The 25,034-nt window shown below is 42.5% G+C and overlaps 1 protein-coding gene across 3 annotated transcripts in view; it reads left to right on the top strand.

The window, feature by feature from the left end:
* The window catches only part of fam49al (family with sequence similarity 49 member A, like), a 53,570-nt gene that overhangs the window by 26,050 nt on the left and 2,486 nt on the right, over nt 1-25,034 (top strand). Inside the window, exons 2-10 of one of the 3 annotated variants that reach the window (XM_037693491.1) lie at nt 1,713-1,808; nt 6,546-6,625; nt 17,492-17,613; nt 20,252-20,357; nt 21,698-21,834; nt 21,954-22,031; nt 22,915-23,031; nt 23,145-23,224; nt 24,361-24,487. In XM_037693491.1, coding sequence (XP_037549419.1) covers nt 6,556-6,625; nt 17,492-17,613; nt 20,252-20,357; nt 21,698-21,834; nt 21,954-22,031; nt 22,915-23,031; nt 23,145-23,224; nt 24,361-24,487 — 837 coding nt within the window. In that variant the 5' untranslated portion in view covers nt 1,713-1,808; nt 6,546-6,555. Of the gene's footprint in view, nt 1-1,712; nt 1,809-6,545; nt 6,626-8,904; nt 9,013-17,491; nt 17,614-20,251; nt 20,358-21,697; nt 21,835-21,953; nt 22,032-22,914; nt 23,032-23,144; nt 23,225-24,360; nt 24,488-25,034 lie in introns of those variants that run through there. The other 2 variants (XM_037693492.1, XM_037693490.1) reach the window with 2 other exon arrangements.

The following is a 25,034-nucleotide window of genomic DNA, read 5'->3' as shown; positions in this document are numbered from 1 at the left end:
AAAGCAGATGCTTCATCCTCTACTCCATCCCTGCTTTGCTCTTTGTCTGGTAAACCTTTTTTCAGAGCCCATTTTTGCATACCTTCTGGATTGTGAACTAAGGATTTGTTCAGCTGGTTTCTCAACGCAATTGATCAAATTTTCTCAACAAGAAGACAGGGTGATGGAATGGTAAATGGATATAGTGCCTTTATATCTTATTTCAAGATACTCAAAGCGCTTTACACTACAATCTGTGTCCTCATTTACCCATTCATACTACACTAGATCTCTACAAAGCTAATTGAACAAATCATTCTAATGAGACTAATCAGTGATTTAGATCACATTCATACACTGATGGGACACACATCAGAGGCTATGAGGGGTTCAGTGTCTTGCCCAGGGACACTTCAGCATGTGACTGCTGGTGGATTCAAACCCCCAACTCTCACATTGGAGGACGACTGCTCTAACCACTCAGCCACAGCCGCCCCAGGGTGAAGGAGAACCCTCTTATCTCTGAAACATAACTGGATTTATGATAACTGGATTCTGCTTTTTGGAGTCAGTGGAAATCTGGATTATCGACAAATTTGGAAACATCAGCAGCTGTTTAAGCTGTCTGGAATGTGTGTGCCGGGCTTGGCAACACTCAGACTCTGTGCGAACTATCTGTGGACCTGTATCAGAGTTGAGCAGGCAGGACTGTGAGACTTCTGGCAGTGTTCACGGATGGTAGGAAGGAATAGATCTTGGAGAAGTTGTAAGCCCGACTTTGGCGTAAGTACTCATAATTTAGCTGTTTGGAGTCACCGTGAGATGTACAAGTGAGACTGTAAAAGGCAGACGCGGAAATCAAAGAGCTCGGCCTGACCCAAAACAATATGAAATCTGAACCTGGCTCTGGCCTTGGAAGGCTGACTATCTCAATTTCTCCTTGGATGTTGTGGAAACAAGACACACTGCCCCCTCCTCACCCCCTCTCTTTCCCAAGGACGTGGAACAGTGTCAGAGCTCAACCAAGCTGGCTGATAAACAAATACCACTTATCAGGACTATGGCTCTGGGCTCTGGATTGTGCTGTGCTACGACTTCCCCACAAACTCATGCCTTCGTTGGCCTCCCTCATTGCCTCCCCTGGTGCAGCAACCTAGGAAATGCGAAGGCACCAAAGGGCTGCGTCGCTCACCTGACGGCCGTGCTGAGACCCCCACTCCCTACCCACTCCACACGCATATGTATTATGTCTATTTATGTGCTCTTCATGTTGCACTGAGGTCTTTTTTTTGTAACTCTAATACTGTGTCCCATAGGACACAGTGCGAGATTTGATTTTTTTTTTTTTACACCTACCCTCCACCTCGTGTTTCTTTTTCCTTACCTGAAAATAAGGCTGTACCTCCCGAGGCGGTGGCCCCAGTCACCTCCGTTCCCCCATGTCAGTTGTTGTTTATGTTGTTCTCTTGGATGGGCTGTACTGAAAATGCAATTTCATTGTGCTTCGGTGCAATGACAGTAAAGCTGATTCTGATTCTGAACTACTGACAAAGACTCAGTCTGTTAGCAAAATAATGGTTAAAAAAACAGTAATAAATCAGTGACTTGGCAGAAATAGTGGTAAAATGTAATGTGGGTTACAGTTCAGAATTAAAGCATCGCTCCACATAGTTGAATTTAACCTTGATTACACAAATGTTACATTTGTTATATTTTGTCTGTGTCGTTGCCAGGTGTTGGGTGCTGATGCTGTGACCAGCGTGAGGAGCTGACAAGCCCTGTTTGATGCAGTGAAGTGATCCAGTGGAAAATAAACTCACATAAAGAAGGTAGGAGTAAAAGACGGGCATCGGAATAAACCTGAAAAATAAAGTTATCTATGAGAGACCATGGGGGTGTTGGGGAAAGAAAAACAGATGGATGGCACCAAATGGGAGTCAGAACGTTAGACAACCACTACAAGAGTGCAGTTTATTTCTGCCTTCTCAGTATAAATGGTTTGATTTGAACCCCTAAATATTACAGTTATGTTGTGGTCAGACTCGCAGGAGGCAGAAGAGGTTTAAATGGGATTACTGGTGAGTTAATAGATGTTAAGATGTGTTATTTCTGTGCTGAGTAAATTCACACTGAAGTGGTTTCTGGACTGCAACAAGGAGAATCTTTCAGGGAGACTTGGCTCAGCAGCTTGGCTCCCAGTCCAGTTCTCAGGCCCATGTGGTCACCAATCTGTGTCTTTATTAGGACTCAAGGAGCTCCTGGTCCTGGTCTCCTGTGCCCGACTACAGATTAGAGCTGTGTTTGTAATGCAGTTGCATAACAGAAGCTCTTTGCTCCACTTTCGCACACACTGTGTACATTTTTTGCATGTAGAAACTGCAACCAATGACCAGCATACATACTTCCTAATTCCCATCATGCCACAGTGTTCAAACAATGTTCTGCTCTGGCTTAAGTACAGATGGTGAATGAGAGTGTGTGAATGCACGGCCTCATCGTACTGTCTCTGCACCAGAGGGACGAAAACGAGACGGAGCATCATCATGACAGAGATGTGCTTTGACAAGATAACGCCAAAGGAGCTGGGGAAGTACTGCCGAGTGGTGAAATGGAGAAGCGAGGCAGAAAGGAAAGCTGCAGGGGATATTTTTGAGGAACCCATTCTGATGTCAGAAAATTGAAGAGAAAAGGAGTTGTTTTTCTGTAAATAAACAACAAAAGAAAAGACAAAAATGTAAAAACATGTGCAGCAGTTGCATCACCCCAGCATAGTATCACCGAGTTTTTTTTTAAACATGCAGCATCTAGGCCAGAGCAAACAGAGAAAACCACAGGTTTTTAAATAGATGCCAGAAAAAGAGAAGTGTGAAGTGGACAGACGTTACGCTCCGAGACAGAGGGAGAAAGAGCCGGAGCAGAAGTTTGTCTCGATCTCTAGAGAAGCAGAGAGAGTCAGTCTCAGCTGGGACAACCTGGGATTTACTCACTGCAGAGGTGTTCAGAAACAGGAGGAAGACAGCAGGAAGATAAATCGATAGCAGAAGAAGCACCAGCCTCAGCACAGCAGAGGGTAAGAACAGAGCCTGAAGGTTTTACAGGTTCCTCATCTTAAACCTTGACTTTGTATCGTCATGTTTGAGGTGATCCAGCTCGGTGTGTGCACAGGCTGGATGCCTCTCTCCTCTGTCTTCAGCAAAGATGAGCAGGCAGCATCACCAGGCCAACGGTATCCTAGCAACCACCAGCCGAGCTCCGCTCTCACGATGGACCTCATGCTGCTCACTTTTCACTTTCACACACGCCGACACCGGCGCTTTCTGATGCGTCAGTTTATCGTAGGAAGCTCGACTTCTCCTTTGAGATCACCTTGTCAGGCTGAAGAACGAGAATCTATGATTCATGTATTCATGAAGCTGGTTTGGAACAGGTGGTGTGAACGTTGAGGGTGTGTTTTGCATGTTTGGGCTGGATTACAGAGGTGACTCAGCATGATGGACAGTAGAAGGAGCAGCAGCTGTGGTCCTGATCACGACAAAGGAAAGTGTCAGGCAGCTCAGCGACTCCATCCACCTGGACCTCCCTGCTGCTCTCATTCTTACCGAGGACCTGCAACAAGTCTGAGCTTTGTTCTGTCTCGTGCACGGTGGCGTGCTGTAAGCATGCTGTGAATCATTCCTGTGCCGTTTTTTTGGAGGACAAACTGAAAGCCCCCCAGCTGTGTGCAAACATCGCCCCACATGAAGACAGCAGAGGAAGCAAAACTTGTTAGATGATCTTCTGATAGTTCTCCTGGCATCAAAAAAGAGGAAATAATCACAGACGAAGGCACAGCTGGAAGTCGGTATTTATTATTGCACTCGTTTGTGTTAGCCCACCTGCTGGTTGGCACCTTAAAGAGATAGTTCAGGTCTTGTGAGGTGGGGTTCAGATAAAATGTTAAGAGCAGTTAATGTCTTACCTGTCGTAGCCATGTAGCTTCTGTTTTATGAACCTTTTCACACTGTTAATCGAGAAAAATACTATGATATTCTGCTGGAACTGCTCCAGGCTGCACATGAAGAGACACAGCTAACTGCTGCTGTCCGTATTAGAGCATGAACCAGAGAAATCTATGGACACAGCCATGCAATGTAAAACTGACAGTGGTGTAAAAGTTTATAAATCAGCGACTGCTGTAAAGATTGGAGACTGAAGTAGTTTTAAGATGACAGCCACCCACTTTAGGCTAAACTTCACGCAGGCTAGCTGTTAGCTCGTGAACGAAACGAAAGTCTGTTTCTGCAAACTGAAGTTGTTCAGAGAGCTATCTGTTGGATAATTTAATCCATCATCTCTTTACTCAAATAAGCCACACTGAGGACGAGAAGATTTTTCAACCCAGTTTACTCCTTGCAGGGTGGGGCAGAGTTAACACACAGGCTTACACAGATGTTACATGGAAGCTCCGGTCGTATGGTCTGCCCACGGACAGTATAAAGAAGTGTCTGTTGTAATGTTTATCAGGCAGAGACAAGGTCAAACACCCTCTGCTTTCCAGCTTAGAGGCCTTGGAGGTTATCAGGTGCACAGGCTCCTCTCTGTTCAGACAAAACCACTCTAACTCAGAATCAGAATCAGAATAATCTTTATTATCATTGTACCAAAGTACAGAGTGATATTATGTTCTTACAGTCATCTGAAAGATGGGCAGAGTGCACGTTGCTGCTGCTCCTAAGAGCGTGGCCCCTTATTCTAAAAGCGGAAAAGGCCATGAAGAGAGGATAGTGGTGTTACAAAAAAGATCTCTTCACACCTACCAGGACATGATTTAAGACATCAAAAAACTCTACCAGCAAGAACATTTATAGACACATAACATGAGCATTTGACGACAAGACGGTGAGATTTGTCCATGAAGCACTTCCAGATAGCACCATAGTCCTGATAAGATGTTGGTGTCAGCCGGTACAGCTCTGATAAGCATTCACAGAAGTTCTCGGGGTGGTGGGGTTGCGATAGACAGAGCCTTCTTAGTTTACACATATCCCAGGAGAAATTTGATAAGTCGGCCTGCTTCGAGGCCGAACAGGGTAGTCAGATTCAGATAAGCCACAGTTGTTGATTTTTTTTTTCAGGCAGGCTGTTGTTTCTCGTCAGCCTTGAGGTCTGCTCGTAATTTTGATGATCCAAAATGGCCAGATTTGTGGGCATTCCACTGGTCCCTGCTTATTAGCTCCCTCCAAGGTCGTGTCCAACATGCTGGTGAGTCCCAGAAGCTGCAGGTGGCCTGCGATTCTCACAAATCGCTTCCATCTTAAAGTTTAGCTCGTAAAACAGCTGATTTTGAGTGCTCAAAGCACGAAGCGAACCTTTACACAAGGTCGGCAGCTTTGCCATGGCCAAAACTGCTGCCACCATCTTCTTCAATAGGCGATAACATAGGTATCTGCTGGTGCCAAAATGCTGACACTCTGCTATCATGATTCCAGTGATATAAACACCTTCAGCATCCTTCTGAGACAATACAGAAAGGCACATCAACTTCCAAACCCCCCCATGGATCCATGACATATCCTGCCGCGTGCGTCTCAGCAGGGCGTGAGGGTTCTCCAGGATCCTGTTGCTTGGTTGAAAGAAAATGTATCAATTGTGTTGAAAGTCCAGCTGACCAGATCCATGACAGTAGTTTATGATACGGAAAATGTGTAAATAGAAGCTCCGATACACACATGGTTCTACATTAATGTTAATTAATGTTACATTAATCTAACATTAGTGACAACATCCATGACCTTTACATAATTTTCCCTGACACTATCTACAACAGGTAAGATATTAACTGTTCATAATCTTTTCAAAGTACCCCGCATTAAAACGCTGCTTTAAGGTAGTTTCTCTGAGCTGTGGTTGTTGGAGACTGCTTGGACAGATTTTTAGATGCAGTCTGTCTGAATGCTTGCATCCTTCTGACTGCTGTTCACAAACCAGTCTACACCATGAGACCTTTACTGTCCATTGACCTGTCTTTATGAACACTATATGCCATGCTACAGATGCATCCTGTTTTTTAAGCTTTAAAAAAGTGTTATCAGTTTTGATACAGGGGTTTCAGTTTGTTACATGCCGGTGGTTTAACGCAGCTCTGGCATCTTTGAGGATATAAAAAGCACGTATAGACAAAAAATTTTTTTTTTAAAAGAATTACAGCAGGGCGGTCGGTGCATAGAAGTAGCATTTTATTAGATTACTATAGTAATGTAAATGGATTATACCCCCAGTCCAGCTCTGGTGAGTCCCAGGGAGTGAGCTAAATGATTCAGAGCTGGATTTGGGCCGTCTAATTGGATCCAGCGTACGCTGCGGATCTGATTCAAGCTGCGATCAGCGTCACTTACGGCTGGAATGTCTGACTTGGCTCTGGACGTGATGCCCAAACAGGAAGACGGGACCGTTAGAGTAAAGCAGATGGGCCAAACAAGAATAAAAACAGTCACAACCTGCTGTGTCCTCCATGTACCTGTTGTGTGTTTGTCAGTGGGCTGCCAGGTTCTGGTACTGTATGCATTTTACTGTTTCCTCCCGTCCAGGTCGCCAGCCATGGGGAACCTCATTAAGGTCCTTGGCAAGGATTTAGAGAACTGTCCGCATTTTTTCCTGGACTTTGAAAGTAAGTGAGTGCCCGGGTGTGTGCTTTTTGTGTGCTTGTATTGTGAGTGTGAGGCCGAGGTGTGCGGTGAGAGGTCGCGGGGTCGGGTCAGAGGGGCGAGATGCTGAGTTGTTGATGGTGTGATGGAGCATTGTTGAGGGTGTCGTATGTCATCACCAGACGCTCTTTAACCCCACTCTCTAACTCATGATGCTACAAATACGCCAAGTACACAAAGTACTAGGACTCAAAAACGTAATATCTGTACTGGACTATCATGTAACTTGCTCGTTCTTTAGGATTAAATTTAAGCTGTATAAAATCACCTGACTGCCTTTTTAAAAATAATCTGATTTAAAGGAATGTTTTAGTCATTTTGATGTGAATTTCTTTGTAAAAGGGATAAATATTTAATAGTTTACCAATAGTGGGTAGCTTCTTGGACAATCTAAACTAGACAAACTGGTTTACATCCATCAGAGCTAACAAGCTAATGGCTAGTCCAAACGCAGCTGAGATCGAAATGGACTGATATGGGCTTAAACCAACTTTAATCTCCAAATATTTACAGTGTTGCAGATGCTTTTCACTCAGAATTCAGTTTAAATACAGTGAAATGTGAGATTGACAGCAACTGACTCTATTGTGTCTTTGTGGATTTAGAAAAAGCATCTGACAGAGTGCTGAGGGAGGAGATGTGGTTTTGCATGAGGAAATCTGGAGTGGCAGAGAAGTATGTTAGACAGGTACAGGACATGTATGAAGACAGCAGGACAGTGGTGAGATGTGCTGTAGGAGTGACAGATAGCTTCAAGGTGGAGGTGGGAGTGCATCAAGGATCGGCTCTGAGCCCCTTCTTGTTTGCTCTGGTGATGGACTGACTAACAGATGAGGTCAGGCAGGAATCCCCGTGGACTATGATGTTTGCAGATGACATTGTGATCTGTGGTGAGAACAGGGAAAAGGTGGAAGAGAACTTGGAGAGGTGGAAGTATGCACTTGAAAGAAGAGGAATGAAAGTCAACCGTAGTAAGACAGAGTACATGTGTGTGAATGAGAGGGAGGAGGTGGAACAGTGAGGCTACAAGGAGCAGAGGTCACAAAGGTGCAGGACTTCAAGTACTGGGGGTCCAATGTCCAGGAAAATGGGGAGTGTGGTAAAGAGGTGAAGAAGAGAGTCCAGACAGGATGGAGAAAAGTTTCAGGAGTGATTTGTGACAAAAGGGTGTCAGCAAAGGTCAAAGGAAAAGTTTACATGTTGTATGGTCTGGAGACAGAACTGGAAGTGGCAGAAATGAAGATGTTGAGGTTCTCCTTAGGAGTGACAAGGATGAATAAGATTAGGAATGAGATCATCAGAGGTACAGCACAGGTTGAACAACTGGGAGATAAAGTTAGAGACACCAGACTGAGATGGTTTGGACATGTCCAGAGGAGGGACAATGGTTTGGACATGTCCAGAGGAGGGACAGTGATTTGGACATGTCCAGAGGAGGGACAGTGGGTATATTGGTAGAAGGATGTTAGAAATGCAGCTGCCAGGAAAAAGACAAAGAGGAGATGTATGGATGCATTTAGAGAGGACATGGAGGTAGTTGGAGTGAGGACATGGAGGTAGATGGAGGAGGATGACTCGCTGTGGAGACCCTGAGGAGTGAAAAGTCAGAAGAAGAAGAGACAGCAGCATAAAGGTTCACATTCTTTTAAAATCTTAGTGACTAAAGTTGTTGTAAGACAGCATCAATCCACTTTCATCGTAGCTGATTTGGACTAGCCCTTCGCTTAAACCCTGTTTTTCAAACTGAGGCCTTTCAAGAAGCTATTTACAACAGGGAAAATATTAATCATTCATACCTTTTACATCGAGTACTTCATAATGGTCAAACGATTATTTTAATTTCTGCTTCCATTTCTCGCAGATAGCCACTGAAATGAAGCAGTTGCTTAAAGCGTTGAGATTTATAACTTTTTAGTTATTAGTTTCTTTTTGTTTCATTGAAACCTTATTTTTGAACATTTCTGTCATGTTTTACGTTGAAACCTCAGCACCACCACTGGAGATATTTCTCCTCAGAGACCACCTCTATAGGATCAATGAGAGTGGGGGGAAGACGCCGTCAGACGTGTCAGTGTTGCCATGTCTTACTCCAACCATGCCATTCCAACGACCGCTCTCTCATCCCGTCTCACACCCAAACTGCCTTCTTTCTCGCACACCAAACACACACCTGAAGCTCACATGCACACACACATTCATACACCCGTGTGCGCACAACCCGGCACCCATCCCCTCATCACCCACAGACTTGTCCCCTCTCTCTGTTCCAGGGGGCTCATGGGAAACCTCCTGAAAGTGCTGGCTTGCGCCGAACTTGAGCATGGCCCAATAGTTTTCCTTGACTTTGAACGTGAGACCATCAGCTTCTTTTTTTTAAGTTATACCTTTCTCTTTGTTGCCTCTCCTTTGTTTGAATCACTCCATCCATATCAGCTGATCATCTTGTTGTGTCCTGGTTTAACTCGTTTCTCTACTCAATTCTTCTTCCTCCCACCCTTTTTACCCTCGTCTTCTCTTATCCAGGACTGACATTTGCAAGTCGCCTTTCTAAAGGATCCTATTCACACACAAGCCACGTTTTATTAGACACAGACAAACAAAAGCTCATTGATGATGTTGCAAAGTGACGACAATAAGCTTTGATCGACACAGCTGCAAAAAATGTTAAGAAATAAACAGCAAATGTCAGTCCTGCGTGGGTTTTTGTTGTTAAATTCACGATGTCTAAAAAGTCTATCATCGCCTGTACCCATCTTCATCATCGTCACATTGCTCCCTAAGTTTGACCTCTCTGTGTGTTCGGTGTGAGTGAAGGAAATAAAATGAAGGAAAAACAGAATGGCTGCGACAAAAGACCTGTGAATGTGATCCCTTCTCCCCCTTTGCTTCCCCTTTTGAACTTTGCAGTGTAAAAGAAATCCATCCTAACTTTTTCAAATTTATCCTTAGTGTTAAAATGATTTCTGCTCTCATTGCCTTAAATAAATAAATAAATTAAAAAAACTAATTATACAGGGAAGATTTTAGGATTGATCAAAATAAAATGTTAAGATGTAGGTATTTTGCACTGTAACCCTACATTTCCTGTCACTTTTCCCCTCCAACAGCTGGTTTCCTGTGTGGGAGAGCTCGCTGCTGACATGTGACGTCGAGCTGTCAAACAGCCCCCCCCCCCACCCCCCCTTATCATGCATGTGATTCACTGCTTCAAAAGCAAATGCAGTGAGTCAGACTCAGGAATGACAGCTTTAGAGTCCCCTCCCCACGCCACCTCTGTCAACTGTGAGCTCTCTCCCTCTAAGGTTTGGGACACCGTCGCCTCTGTCACACAGATCCAGGTTTGGGTTGAGTCGGGTCACCTCTCAGGAGACAACATGCACGTCTAAGGTTGATTGTTGGTTTAAATCATCCATCGTATGACACTAGAAATGCAACAGGAATGTGAAAGCTGAAGTCAAAATGAGCCCACTGCTGGATAAAATTATCCTCTATTTATCTTACTTACTCCAAGAAGCCACACTCGAGGACACGAGAAGATATTTTAACTGGTTTTAATTGCAAGGGCAGACTTTCACAACAGGTTACACAAGTGGTGTAGTCTACATTTTTGTAGTGGGTATACCGCGGTAAAGTTAGTTTTATGTTGGACACCGCTGAAGCCACGGAGCGTGAATGTCCAACGTAAAACTAACTTTACCGCGGCCAGTCTGTATACTGTACTTAGAAACCAAAGTATACTGGTTAGTACAATGTAATCATCAATTTATTTAGATTTTTAAGCATATTGAACATTTCCAAATTTCTCTAATGCTTATATTTGAACAAATGAACTACAAACGTTGTACAACAGTTGGCTTTGTATTGAAAAAACATGTTATAACATTTGTAAAACAGCATCAAAGCAAAACATGTCCAAGTATTAAGTAGTAAGTACAGAAGTATTAATTATACAATAATTTGCTGGATAAGTGAATGTAATAAACAAGCGTTCCATACAGATAGATTGTTACGTTTAGTGTATCAGTGACACGTGTCTAATGATGTGTCATGTATCACTGGGCACTTTTAAGTGGGTATACTGAAAATCTTAAGGTTTTCTTGTGGGTATACTCCATATACAAGTTCTACATTATGAAGCCCAGTCACAAGAATCTGCACTGGGCACTGTGTGAGGTTGGTTTTTATATATGTGCTTATCAGATCTCATAGGCCTGATGACCTCGGCCTCCCAGCTGTACATGCAAGATCAAATAAGCTCTTCTCCTGAGAGAGAAAAGAACTCTCTGGTAACTCAAAAGTTAACACTACTAGTGATAAAACATCTGTAAACCTTGACCGAAAATCCCCTGACACCCACCTTCCCATAGACTCGTTCCAGTACAAGTTTTAAGTCCCGCCCCCTCCATTTAAACAAATGGGTCTTTGGTAATTTTTTTTCATTCAACCTTTATTTGAACAGATAAGTCACACTGAGCCTCGAAGACTCATTTACAAGTGAGACCTGTTTGGACAGACAATAAATAATATAAAATATATAATATTTAAATAAATAAATAAAATGAATAAATAAAAATAGCCCTCAGATAATTTTTTTCACGTGTTCACCTTCATTGATTCTTAAGTTTTTACCTTGCTGCTGTATGTTCAAAGACTTGTTTTCCCAAAGTGGTTAGCCGTAATTAGAGAAACAGGAAAAGCCCCACAGGCCTAGTGTCATAAGCAGTGGTTTTAGAGCAGAACTCAATCGTACAGGCAGGATTTGGAAACCAGGTTGTAAAATAAGAAACACTTTAAAGATACAAAATAAACAGCAAAACTTTGTCCCAGAAGCACGTAGAAACACCAAGAAACACAGGGACTCAGGAGATCTCACCAGACGATGTCCAGACAACGAATAACACAAAGACCCAGACTTATATACACAGACTAAACGAGACACCATCACAAACACCTGGACAGGACACGCAGGTGACACATATAAGGATAAATTATAAGAATGAGACACCAGGGAGTGCAGGGACAGAACTCAGCCACCAGAGGGCACCATCCTGACTGAGTGCACAGAGTCTGGTTCCAAAAACACTACATCATGTCAGCGTCTGTAAAATGGGGTGTTGTGGCGTTGATTTTTAACAATGGAAGAAGCAGAATGCCATGTTTGGATTTCTTTAACAATCAATCAATCAATCAATCAATCAAAAAATAAATAAACAAACAGCAGATTGAGATGGCACATAATCCACTAACTGAAGTTTTAAAAAAAGCCTTAAAATAGTTTGATGCGGTGTTTTGTGAAAAGGTGATGAACCTTTAATATTTTAACTGTTGTAGTGAGTTCAGTAAATAAATAAATAAATAAATAAATAAATAAATAAATAAATAAATAAATAAATAAAATGTCATTCTGACCAGATAAGCTAATGGCTAACCTGAGTGAGGCCAAGACAAAGGGGCTTTTTTTTGTCTCCAATGAAAAAACTTCTTAGCAGCTCATGCAAACTGGTTAATTTTTAGATCATTGTCAGTTTCACATGACGGTTATTTACATTAAATACTGGTTATCTTTATGAGAAGCAGCTACAGCAGCTAGCGCTTATGGCTACAGCTAGCTGTCTGAGGCTTGTCGGTCAGAAATATTATATTATTATTTCTAGGGTTATGCGAAATGCATTGTGGTGTAAAGGTTTAATAGAAATGTTTGCATAAAGTAATATATTTTTTTTAAGTTGAAGTTCTTTTGATCCACTTTGGTTCTGCTCTCTGTTGGACCAGTCTTTGGCTCATGAATCCAGTCAAAATGAAACTACTTCTCCAAACTTAGGTTGTTCAAAGAGCTATCTACAACAGACAGATTATTCATAATATTGTCACAGAACTCCATCAGTAGATCTGAACTATCATTTAAAAGGAATGGCTCAAATTTTTACAAATCTGCTTTTGGGCGATGTCACCTAGAGGAAGATGAGAAGAGAGATGATACTGTCTCAAAAACAGTATAACAGTCTGACTAATGACATTTAACTGTTTGTATATTTTTGCAACGAGCCCAGTTTTTAATAGTTTGAAGACACAATAAGAGTACAGCCTAACGTATTGCGTTTTCTACCAAGGTTCCCCTTTGACCCTCGTTTGCATCAGAACAACTGCTGCATTCTCAGCCTACAGTGCTGCACGAGGCAGCTGTGACGTCTTTACAGAATCGCAGAGCAACTTTGCTTTTCTCATATACAATAAATGACTGGGCGCGCTGTTATGCTATTCTGCTGAAACAGTGTTTCTGCAGTGGCGAGGACTAAAAGAAGGCAGGTAAAGAGATGCAGTAGCAGCCTCTGCAGAAATGTTTCATGTACTCTGCAACATTTGAGGGGAGAGCATCTCATCTGCACCTAATAAATTCATCTGGAGGAAAATATCACAAGTTAACAGTAGTAAAAAAAAGTTTAACACAAGTTGTTATACTTTGAAGGTTATCCCCCTTCTCTTTTCTCACGTTTCGCCTCCTTTGCTCACAGCTCTGGTGGAAGGAAGATGCAAGGAGAGACGTCAAGGAAAATAATTTAGGAAGGGTAATTTAGAAAATGTGGTAGGAAGGGGTTTTGTTTACTCATAAATATCAAAGTTCTTGTTAATGAACTCAGTCAAGAGTTTGGTCTCTCTGTTGATGGAGATGGACTACGAATGGAGCCTTGCGGTACACCTGAAATAACCGGAAGAAACTGTGAAGTATGAGAATCAACCTTCACTTGCTGCGACCTATTTAAAAGGTAATTATGGAACCATGTTAGTGGCTGTCCCAAAATTCTAATAGGGTCAAGTTGTTTCAATAAGATGGAATGATCATCTGAGTCAAAAGCTTTGGCTAAATCAATGAATATTGCTGCACAATACAGTTTAGAGTCCAGTGCAGATGCTATATTATTGAGAACTTTCAGAGCAGCCGCAATACAACCATGCCTTGAACAGACTGGGCGCTGGACAAAATATTAGAACACTTCAAATATTGTGTTAGCTGCTTCTTCACCAGTTTTTCAAAAACTTTTGACACACAAGATAGAATAGAAAGGTTTATAGAGTAACAGATAACACTGGCATGATTCCCACCCTTAAAAAGAAGACGAACAGTAGCAGCCTTCCACTCAGCAAGAATTTCAGCAAAGAAGGAAAGGTTAAAAATACTAGTGCCGCAATGAACAGAGACGCAAACTTATAAAATAATAGAGGTAGCTTGTCCAGCCCAGCAGGCTTTTTAGGGTCTAGAGATTATAAATCCCTCCTGACCTTGTTCTCCGTGACTAAGTGAAAACAACATTTTTGCAAAAGGGAACATAAGCCAGGTTGAATCTGGAAAGAGTCAGAGAAGACACAGGACGATTTACAATTTCCCTAAGTTCCAAGCTGAAGAGCTCAAGCTAGTCAATGTGGATACTGGAACACCACCAGAAACTGCAAAATGCACATTAAAAATATTACCTATGATATTCGTTCTTTGCCCATGACTACAGTATCATCTACTACAAGAGAAAATGACAAAACTGAGGACATATTTTCCAATTGTGTTGCAGTTTTCCAAAATAACTGTAGAGTGGAGACTCTCTAAAATAAGCAGACTTCAACTCACGGCTTGTGTTGCTATGCAGTAGTCCCATCCATCCATCCATTATCTTTACCCGTTTGTTCCATTTTGGGTCACAGGGGTCACTGGTGCCCATGTCCAGCAATCACTGTGTGAAGGACGGGGTACACCCTGGACAGGTCGCAAGTCCATCACAGGGACACATAGAGACAAACGAGACAAACAAACATTCACTCTCTCACTCACACCTAGGGACAATTTAGAGTTACCAATCAGCCTAACATGCATGTTTTTGGTCTGTGGGAGGAAACCGGCGCACCCGGAGAAAACCCACGCATGCACGGAGAGAACATGCAAACTCCACCCAGAAAGGCCCCTGGACCGGGGTTTGAACCAGGGACCTGCTCGCTGAGAGGCAGCAGCTCTACCAGTTGCATCACCGTGCTGCCCATGCAGTAGTCCCTCGATTCTTCATTCATTCATTCATTCATTCATTCATTCATTCATTCATTCATTCAACCTTTATTTAAACAGATAAGTCCCATTGAGCCTCAAAGACTCATTTGCAGGTGAGACCTGTTTGGACAGACAATAAAAGTGGTGAAAAATAACACACTGGGTTTGGAGACAAACAATTTCCTAACAAGCTTTTAACCTCTGGTTGAAGGTCAACATCGTGGAGGCACAGATTATCACGGAGGTTATGTCCCACACCCCCACGATAGGTGAAAAACCGTGATGGACTTTGTCGGAATGCTACATTTATTTTAGTATTTCTATATATTTTAAGGATTCATAAACCTTTCCCACGCTTTTGCAATGTCCTAAACTCTTAAATCTATGTAATTTGAACAACATACAGTACGTATATGTACTGTACAGTAACTACTGCAAAATTTTATGAGTAGTCACCAGCTCTGCAGGAGCTCGGTTCCAGACAGACCAGGATGGAGCTAGCAGAGCTCCTGGTTAAAACAGGTATTAGCTAACCTTCTATTGTTTTTTTAATTCATTCATTTAAAATAAACAAAACAAATTCATCAAAAAGAAAATAAAACATTGAATGAAAAGGGTGCAAAGAAGAAGAAAAATCTTATAATATCTGTTCCTTATTTAAAATTATATAAAATAGTTACAAACAAAACAACCTACACTTGAACAATCTCCAAATTGAAAACAAGAAACATCAGTCATTCTTCACATGGTATTCCATACCTTCCCAACAACTTTAACTTAATCATCTTTTTAAATATATAAATTGTTTTATAAATTTTTATGGTGATATCAATACAATTCCACAATCCTGTTCCCTGAATTCAACGCTTAATAGAGGTTTTACAAACATTTCCATTCTCTTAAGGTTATAATGACTCACGTTTTTAAAGTTTTAATTGTATCTGTGGGGTAATATATTTTATTACGAGCTTTATACATGACATGTAAAATACTATATTCAACCAAATCATAACATTTTAATCATTTCAACTGATGAAATAATGTATTTGTTGGGCACTTCCTACTAATTCTTATAGCTTTTTTTTTTTGTAAAATACAAATAGGATTTGTAATTGTTTTGCATGCTTTTCCCCAAACTTCAATAACGTATATTAAAATGGAACAATCATTACATTCAACAATATATACAAAGCTTTGTCATTCAGAAACTCTTTTACTTTACACAGTAATGCAATTGATTTTGCTGTTTTTATTCTTAAGTAATTTACATGAGATTTCCATGTCAGCTTAATTCTCATCAATAACGACACCCAAAATTTTTATTTCATTCACTATGGATTTCAATGCTGTCAATTTTTAACTAGCCCTTCACCGTTCAGGAACTCAAATTGTAAAAAGACTACCTAGAAGTTAACTTTTTTTATAATTCGAGTTAGCCTTTTGCTCCTTTTAGCTGCTAGCTAGAATATTTGATCCTTTTATATCATATGGCCTTTTCTTGTAGCTTTTAGCTCGCATTTTAAAGGTTTTCTCTTTTAGGTAGTGCTTTACTGTTTTATTAGTTAGCTAGCATTTTGCAACTTTTAGCTATTAATAACAGTTAGACCTGCAGCTTTTAATTGGTCTTTTACTACTTTTAGCTTCTAGTATTTTTTTTTTTTTTTTTTGCATTTTTAGCCTTTTGCTGCTTTTTGCTTCTAGCTTGAATTTTGATGCTTTTACAGCCTTTTGCTAAGTTTGCTTTTCTTTAAGCATCAAGATAGTGTTAGGCTACTTTTATCTATTAGCTAGCATTTTGCTGTTTAGGTTTTAGCTACTGTTTTACCACTCAGAGTTCATTCTGAATTATCACAGAAAATGTCATTTCTCTAGTTTCACACCCTCCTCCTGTGATTATCACCTAGTTTACATTATTTGTTGTTCAGCAGAAGATTAAAAGAGATGTTACAAAAATAGCAGAGTTTGCGCTGCTTAATAGAGCAGCCAGTTTCACACACAGGACAGCAAAATCTCCTACGATTACTACCACTCTGAAGGGCGACAGCACCTCAGGGTGCCAAAATAATCAGTGGCGCTGCTGCAGATAAAGAGCTGCCCGGGAACACTCCCACACTCACTTCACACCTGAGTCACAAGAAAACCAAACACGACCGTGACTCGGGAGAACGCGTTCTGAAACGTGTTAATCAAACACCTGAACGCACGCAGCACGCCACATCAGCACACAGAGACAAATGAGCACGAAGGATCATCTAAAAACATCAACGCGCACTAAATCAGAGCAAAAATAAAGGCCTAACGCTATTTGAAAGAATGCAAACCTATAGTTCATTAACGTTTTTTACGATGAAGTCTCAAGGCCAGTGTCTGCACGAGTGGAGGGGATGGAGAAGTGATAAAGAAAAGATGGATAAGACTATTACCTGGATGTGATGGGACAGCCCTGTTTAAATCTCAGTCAGCCATGTTGTCGGCCTGCTGAAAACTAACGGGCTTGTTCTTTTCTCTCAGTTTGTGATCAAACCTCACTGTGTGACAGAGCGTGACTCTAGTGTCCACCTCTAAGTTTAACCTGATTCACTATTTAACCGGACAGGTTTTAACCTCAGACTCTTACAGTTGCAGTCATGATTTGGACGTAACGCCTGAGCTGAGGTTTTGAACCTGTCCTGCCATAACGCCACCTTCTCTTCCTCATTTAATCTGTTTTTTTTCTCGTGCATCACTTGCATCTTTTCTTGCACCTCATGTCCCACTCTGACCCCCCCCCCCCCCCCCCCCCCCCCCGGTCCTCTCTCAGATGCCCAGCCCACAGAGGCAGAGACCGCCGTGTGGAACCAGGTCAGTGCCGTGCTGGAGGAGGCCCACGGGATCCTGGCAGAGCTGCAGTCCTATAACGGCGCGGGGCAGGAGATACGAGAAGTGAGGAGCATGAAGGGGCTTGAACATTCAGAAAAGCGCACGTCTCCATGGACATATTTAGCTTTTGCTTAACAACACGTGATCGCTTGAGTTCATATATTTTCAGAATGAATGTTTCTGTTGAGGGTCTAACTAATAATACAACTACGGGTCAGACTTTAGCATCTGCAGGGCCGTGCTTCCACTTCTATTAAAAAAATAGTTAAGCCAGTTTGAAGAGGGCTTCTGTGGAAATGTTAGGATTTTTTTACCTCACCTGTTTCAGACAACTTATTGATCAACCTCAGTTTAAATAGAGTTTAATTCTGACAGAACTGACAAGCTAATGACTAACCTGAACTCAGCTGATGACCAAAGTGGTTTGCTGCCAACTTCAGTCTTTAAATGTTCACAGCAGTTCATCCATCCATTATCTTTACCCGCTTATTCCATTTTGGGTCACGGGGGTCGCCGGTGCCCATGTCCAGCAATCACTGGGCGAGGGGCGGGGTACACCCTGGACAGGTCTCCAGTCCATCACAGGGCCACATAGAGACAAACGAGACAAACAACCATTCACTCTCTCACTCTCACCTAGGGACAATTTAGAGTTACCAATCAGCCTAACATGCATGTTTTTGGTCTGTGGGAGGAAACTGGAGCACCCGGAGAAAACCCACGCATGCACGGAGAGAACATGCAAACTCCACCCAGAAGGGCCCCTGGACCGGGGTTTGAACCAAGGACCTGCTCGCTAAGAGGCAGCAGCTCTACCAGTTGCGCCACCACAGCAGTTCGTATGAAGTTTATTTCATTATAACCCTTTATATTACAGCCAGTTTCATTCAGTGGTTATTCCAGCAGAGATATTCTAGTACTTCTGTTGTAAGTACTCTAAGGCTGTGCCCAAAGTGATGATAGCACTAACCTTTGCTACCAATCAAGCTGGTAAATAAACATAGATTAGCCAGGTTATTAACACTTGATGGCAACGTAAACATCTTTAAAATAGAGTTCACCTGAACTGCTAAAAGACCTCTGTGGTATTTAACTTTTTTAGATTTTTCTACCTGGATTATTGAGCATGCATCAGGATACCTCTGTGGTAGTTTGTTAACATAAATAGCAGCTAGCTGCAGCACTTCCAGCAAGAATAATGTACTTTTACGAGAATAACTGTTTAAATAAAAACACTATAGAGTAAATGTTTAAAAAGTTGGTGGCACGGTGGCTCAGTTGGTAGAGGTGTCACCTCTCAGTGAAAAGGCTGCTGGTTTGAATCCTGGCTGGAATCCTTTCAAGGTGGAGTTTGCATGATCTCTCCGTGCATGTGGGGTTTCCGCCCACAGACCAAAAACATGCATGTTAGACTGATTGGTAACTCTGAATTGGCTGTAGGTGAGAGAGTGAATGGTTGTTTGTCTCATTTGTCTCTATGTGTCTCTGTGATGGACTGGAGACTTGTCTTGCACAGTGACTGCTGGATATGGGCATCAGAGACCAACAAGGAAGAAGCGGGTAAAGATAATTGGATGGATGGATGGATGGATGGATGGATGGATGGATGGATGGATGGATGGATGGATGGATGGATGGATGGATGGATGGATGGATGGTAGCTTGTCAGTTCAGTCAGAATTAAACTATTTCTTCAAACTGAGATTGTTCAAAGAACTGTCTACAGCAGGTAAGATAGTAACTGCTCATCAATATTTCACAGGATCCATCTTCAAAAATGGATGAACTGTTTATTTAAGAAGCAGCTTAGCAAACCCTAAGAAACACATCTTAAAAATATCCATGCTATTTAAAAATAAAATTTAAATCATCTCTTCCAGTAAAAACAGAAATTCTGTTTGCCTAAAAACTGTGGCTGTACAAGTACAAGTACAAGTACAAAAACTTATAACAAATATTTCTAGAAATTAAGTCTAAAATAAATGAATGCATATTTTTAGTAGAGCGTTGTTTACTAATGTTGGGGGAGTGGTGGAGCAGAGGTCAGAGAAGGCAAACCTGTGATCGGAAGGTCGCCGGTTCAATCCCCTGGCCCGACAACATCAAAATGTGGGTGAGATAGGTGAAGCACCCACACCTGCCTCCACCCTAATGTGCTCCACGCTGGGCCCTTGAGCAAGGCCCTTAACCCCCACCATCTGCTCCTCTGGATGCCCTGGACAGCAGCTCTCTGCTCCACACAGAGGGCTGTGGTAGCTCGGTGGTCTGTGGTTGAGTCAGGAAGAACATCCAGAGTAAAAACGATCTCCAAGTCTTCAAGTGTTAGTTGCTGTGGTGACCCCTGAAGAAAATTGTGTAATGTTTGGTCAGTTTTTACAAATTTAGCTTAAAAATGTCACAGAGTTCCAGAGTGAGGAAGTGCAAGTAGTATTTTAGTATTTCAGGCTTTTTACTGTACTTGTACAAATCCTTCCTCATCAAACTGGAATGTTTCCACTTCTGTATCTGTCAGCTTCCATCTGTATCCTGTTCGATTTGAACGTTGAATCATCACTTTCACCGTGAAAGACCCTGAAGGGCAGAAAAGTGAAAAAGCTTTACTGGTTTCAGATACAACATCGAGGAGGAGAGGAGATGGGATGGGGTGGGGGTCTTCTTAAACGAATTTTAAGTAACATCTGCCTGTGCCCCCTGCCTGCAGGCCATCCAGAACCCAGGCGACCTGGCTCTTCAGGAGAAGGCCTGGAATGCAGTGTGCCCCTTGGTGGCCAAGCTGAAGAGGTTCTACGAGTTCTCCCTGAGGCTGGGTGAGCCCGGATCAGTGTTCAGTACATAACACAGTGATCACAGAGAGAGGGTGAAAAATCAGCTGTTAATGAAGCAAGTCCATCTGTGTTGTTCTACATGATGCATTGTTGTAGGTGACTGGGTTGTAGGAGTATGAGTTAGATTAGAAACCTGATGAAAGCAGGTGAAATAACTGTTATCTTTATCTATTCTGCACACAAATCTGAGTAGCTTACAATTTTGTGCCCACAACAAGTCCCCACCAGTTAATGCGAAGTAGATCATCATCTTTCTGCCTTTTCAGTCCAACATGCATTCTTAAACGCACATGAACGCCTCACGCTGCCGTGTCCTCTCGAGCATCTCTACAGCATCCTGACCCAGCAGCTAGGCAGCCGTTGCTACGGAAACAGTGGTACATGGCCGTCCAGTTCTAACGGAGAGAGAGCGAAACAGAGTTCAGCTTCCGCCTCTGCTCTGCCTTCCAATAATACCTCCATTTCAGGGACATTGTGTTCTCGGCTTGCTAGAAACGTGAGGGCTTGTTAGTAATCGATGGTGATGGAGCGTCACAACGAGAAACACCTCAAAAATATCTACAACATCCCTCCTCGTTCCTGCAACGTAGCCCACCTTTGCTATTTGATTAAAGGTGGCCGGAAAGAGTTGATGGATCCCATTTACACTAAACAGCCACAATGTTTCTTCATTGAATCCGACTTTAAAGCATCAGGGGTGAGCAAAGAACCCGTACACTCTGCACAAACAGCAGGAGACAGACTGGGGTTTCTGCCCAGGCCCTTAGATTAAACACTTCACTGCTGTATTTATAGCAGGCCCTCATGCATCTTTAATGCAGAGGAAGGGATGGGGCCGCAGGAGGCTTTGCTGCTGAGGCATCTCTACAACACCCAGCCGGTCTGATTTGTTACAGGCAGCACAAAAGTTTGGTTCAAGGCCAACGAGCGGCACAGGGGATCGGTACGGTAAAGGGCACTCCACAGAGACACTCAGGTTCTCGCGGTGTGGAGTTAAATCTACAGCAAACACCTGTGGACACAGCAGAATAATTTTCTGAGCCATATAGTTTCAGGTTGATCTGAAGCATCAGCTCCTGTGGACCACAGTGTTTGCAGACCTCATTGTGATCTGTAGCGAGAGTATTGAGCAGGTGGAAGAGAGTCTGGAGAGGCAGAGTGTAACCGTGAAGCTGAGCTGAGTACATGTATTGAAGGTAGATGAACTGTAATTACTTGGGCACAGCTGTCTAGAGAAGATAGAACATGTGTTTGTTGACATGTTTTAGTTAGTTATTGTTTTAGTGTTGGTAGTTAAATTCCTGCTGTGGATCTCCTTGCAGAGAATGCCCTGCGCAGCCTGCTGGAGGCGCTGACGAGCCCGCCCTACGCCCCCATGCAGCACCTAGAGCGGGAGCAGGCCCTGGCCAAGCAGTTCGCCGAGATCCTTCATTTTACCCTCAGCTTCGATGAACTGAAGGTGCCGGCAATCGTTTCTGCTCTAGTCCTCCCCCTCCTCCATCGCTGACCTTTACCACACAGAACATCTGTTTAGTTGTCGATAAACCACAAATCTCTCCATTTTCTGTGAACGTGCAGATGACGAACCCAGCCATTCAGAATGACTTCAGCTACTACAGGAGGACCATCAGCAGGAACAGGCTGAACAATCAGCAGGTGGGGGGTCCGGGTGCTTCATGTGTAGAAAGTGATGTTGCTTTAATAGAATGAATACGTTTATTTTGATCCTGTTTGACACATGAAAAAATCTATTAAGAAAGCCATACATTCTTTTTCAACACCATTTAATTCAGGATTAATATTTAAACAGTTAACTCCTCCCAATAACTCCTTAATACAGGTGTTTCCAAACTTTTCCATGCCATAGCCCCCCAAACAGCATTAGCTTATGGCCGAGGCCCCCCTCGCAAACCCACAAAACATGCTACTAAATATGTAAAGAAACATCAACTTGTAGAATGTTTTAACTTTTATTCACTACATTCAATTAATTATTACAGCTGCTGAGCATAACAATGTTATTAACTAACATGTTTTAAACACTGAATTATATTCACACTGAAAACAACAACTTTTCAACAAACCAGAAGAACAAAGAACAGAAATCTAACTTCTCTCAAGCGTGTTTATCTGGAAATGACAGATACAGATTGCCCTAGTGGGCAATTTTTATTATTATTATTATTATTTTTTAGTTTAGCTTTTTTTTCTTCTTCTTCTTCTCTCCAGCTTTCTGTTGCCCCCACAGGGGCTGCGGCCCCCACTTTGAAAATCACTGCCTAAATGACTCGTTTTCTACAGCCCTCATTCCACATTGTTCCTATGTGGAGCATCAACGATCAGTTGTGTCAGAAGCTTTATGTAAATCAATCCCCGATGATTAATAACAGACGTGTTGAGCTGGTGTCCTCGTAGCAACAAAAGGTCTCGATCAGAGTTTCTTTAGATGTTTGGATGAACCAAAGCGTGGCAGCTCTGACTTCATGGGGTGACTTGTGTTATCAGCTGTGTGACATCCCTGTTCTCCTGACCTCTGCAGCTGGACGCAGAGAACGAGGTGAACAACGAGATGGCCAATCGGATGTCTCTATTCTACGCCGAGGCCACACCGATGCTGAAAACTCTGAGTAATGCCACCACCAAGTTTGTTTCAGAGGTGCCTCTTTGTTTGTAGAAGCCCAGATGTTGTAGCTTCACTTGGCTCTGTCTCCATCTAGTGTGAGAACGTTTCATCCCTTCAAACGTGCGCTCTGGTCTGTATTTCTCCAGAATAAGACCCTGCCCATAGAGGACACCACAGACTGCCTGAGCACCATGGCCTGCGTGTGTCGTGTCATGCTGGAGACTCCGTGAGTTCTGGACGCTTCCCGGCTCCATCCTCCCCTCATTTTCCACTCTGAGTGTCTGAAGCCTCATTTCAAACCACCAGGCCTCTGTAAATGCTGATTCAGCACTTGCACTTGTTTTCTTGTTTGCTTTTGTGCATTGTTTCTGGATATTTTGTGCTATTGTAGTCATCCATCCATCCATCTATCCATCCATCTATTCATCCATCCATCATCTCTACCCACTTCTTTATTTTCGGGTCACTGGTGCCCATATCCATCTATTACTGTGTGAGAGGCGAGAGACACCCTGGACAGGTCTCCAGTCCATCACAGGGACACAAAGAGACAAATGAGACAAACAACCATTCAGTCTCTCACCTAGGGACAATTTAGAGTTACCAATCAGTCTAACATGTATGTTTTTGGTCTGTGGGAGGAAACTGGAGTACCCGGAGAAAACCCACGGAACTCCACCCAGAAAGACCCTCGGCTGGAATTTGAACCAGTGACCTTCCAGCTGAGAGGCAACAGCCAACTGAGCCACCGTTCTGCCTCTATTTCAGCCTTTCGTTTCAAAATGATCGGCTTGTTTACAAGAAAATAGCTACAACTTTAAACTTTTGTAACTTTGTTTTAGTTTTCAGCAGGACTTTAGATACATTCAAGTAGCTCATTGTAACATTTAGCTTTAAATGAGCTTTTTGTTACTTTAACCTGGTAGCTAGAGTTTAGCTGCTTTTAGCTAGTCTGGATACTTTAGCTTTTAGTTACCCTTTAACTACTTTAGCTTTTGCCCAGCCTTTTGCTCCAGTTACTGGTGTAGGTTCTAGTCATCTGGGACATGGGAGTATAGCTGCAAACAGCCTTTCCCTACTTTTAGCTAACATTTAACTAATTCTGGCTTTTGGTCAGCATTTTGCTTCTTTTAACTTTAACAACTCAGCTTCAGCTTCTTCAACAAACTCCTTCAGCGCAGAGCATTCATGCTGAATTTTCACTAAATTAATTCTCTTCAGTTATAATCTTCTTTTTGTTTGTTTGTGTTTTGTTCCATCACCTTGAGTTCCTCTTGACATCACATCTCGCCCAGTTGTTTTGTTTGTAACAAACGTTGGGTCCTGTAAAAGTCCTGTCCTCTGGTCCTGGCTCTGTCTCAGGGAGTACCGCTGCCGCTTCACCAACACAGACACCATGCTGTTCTGCATGAGGGTGATGGTGGGCGTCATCATCCTCTACGACCACGTTCATCCTGTCGGAGCTTTTGCCAAAACCTCCAAAATCGACGTGAGTGCAACGAGTATATCATTTTTACAAATACATTTAGACTCAGGTGGATCCTAAAATAATCTGAGACAACAGTTAATATTACCATATTTTCCGGCCTATAAGTCACAGTTTCTTTTCATAATTTACTCGCCCTGCAACTTACACACCGAAGTGACTTATTTATGGATTTTTTTCCCCATATTGTATAAACCAGTTTTTGGCTGCGATATGACTGTTTTCAATCATTCTGACATTGAAAATATTGAACAATACCATTTTAAGCCGCTAGATAGCACTCGAGTAGCATGGAACTGTTAACAGTGTTGTCCTGTAAGCAGTGTGGACCTGTTAGCAGCATGATCCTGTTAGCAGCATGATCCTGTTAGCAGTGTGGACCTGTTAGCAGCGTGGTCCTGTTAGCAGCATGATCCTGTTAGCAGTGTGGTCCTGTTAGCAGCATGATCCTGTTAGCAGCGTGGTCCTGTTAGCAGCATGATCCTGTTAGCAGTGTGGTCCTGTTAGCAGCATGATCCTGTTAGCAGTGTGGTCCTGTTAGCAGTATGAT

Source organism: Nematolebias whitei, chromosome 19 (genome assembly GCF_014905685.2).
Source record: "Nematolebias whitei isolate Nwh7 chromosome 19, NemWhi1, whole genome shotgun sequence".
NCBI lineage: Eukaryota > Metazoa > Chordata > Actinopteri > Cyprinodontiformes > Rivulidae > Nematolebias > Nematolebias whitei.
This window is presented reverse-complemented; position numbering and strand designations above follow the sequence as displayed.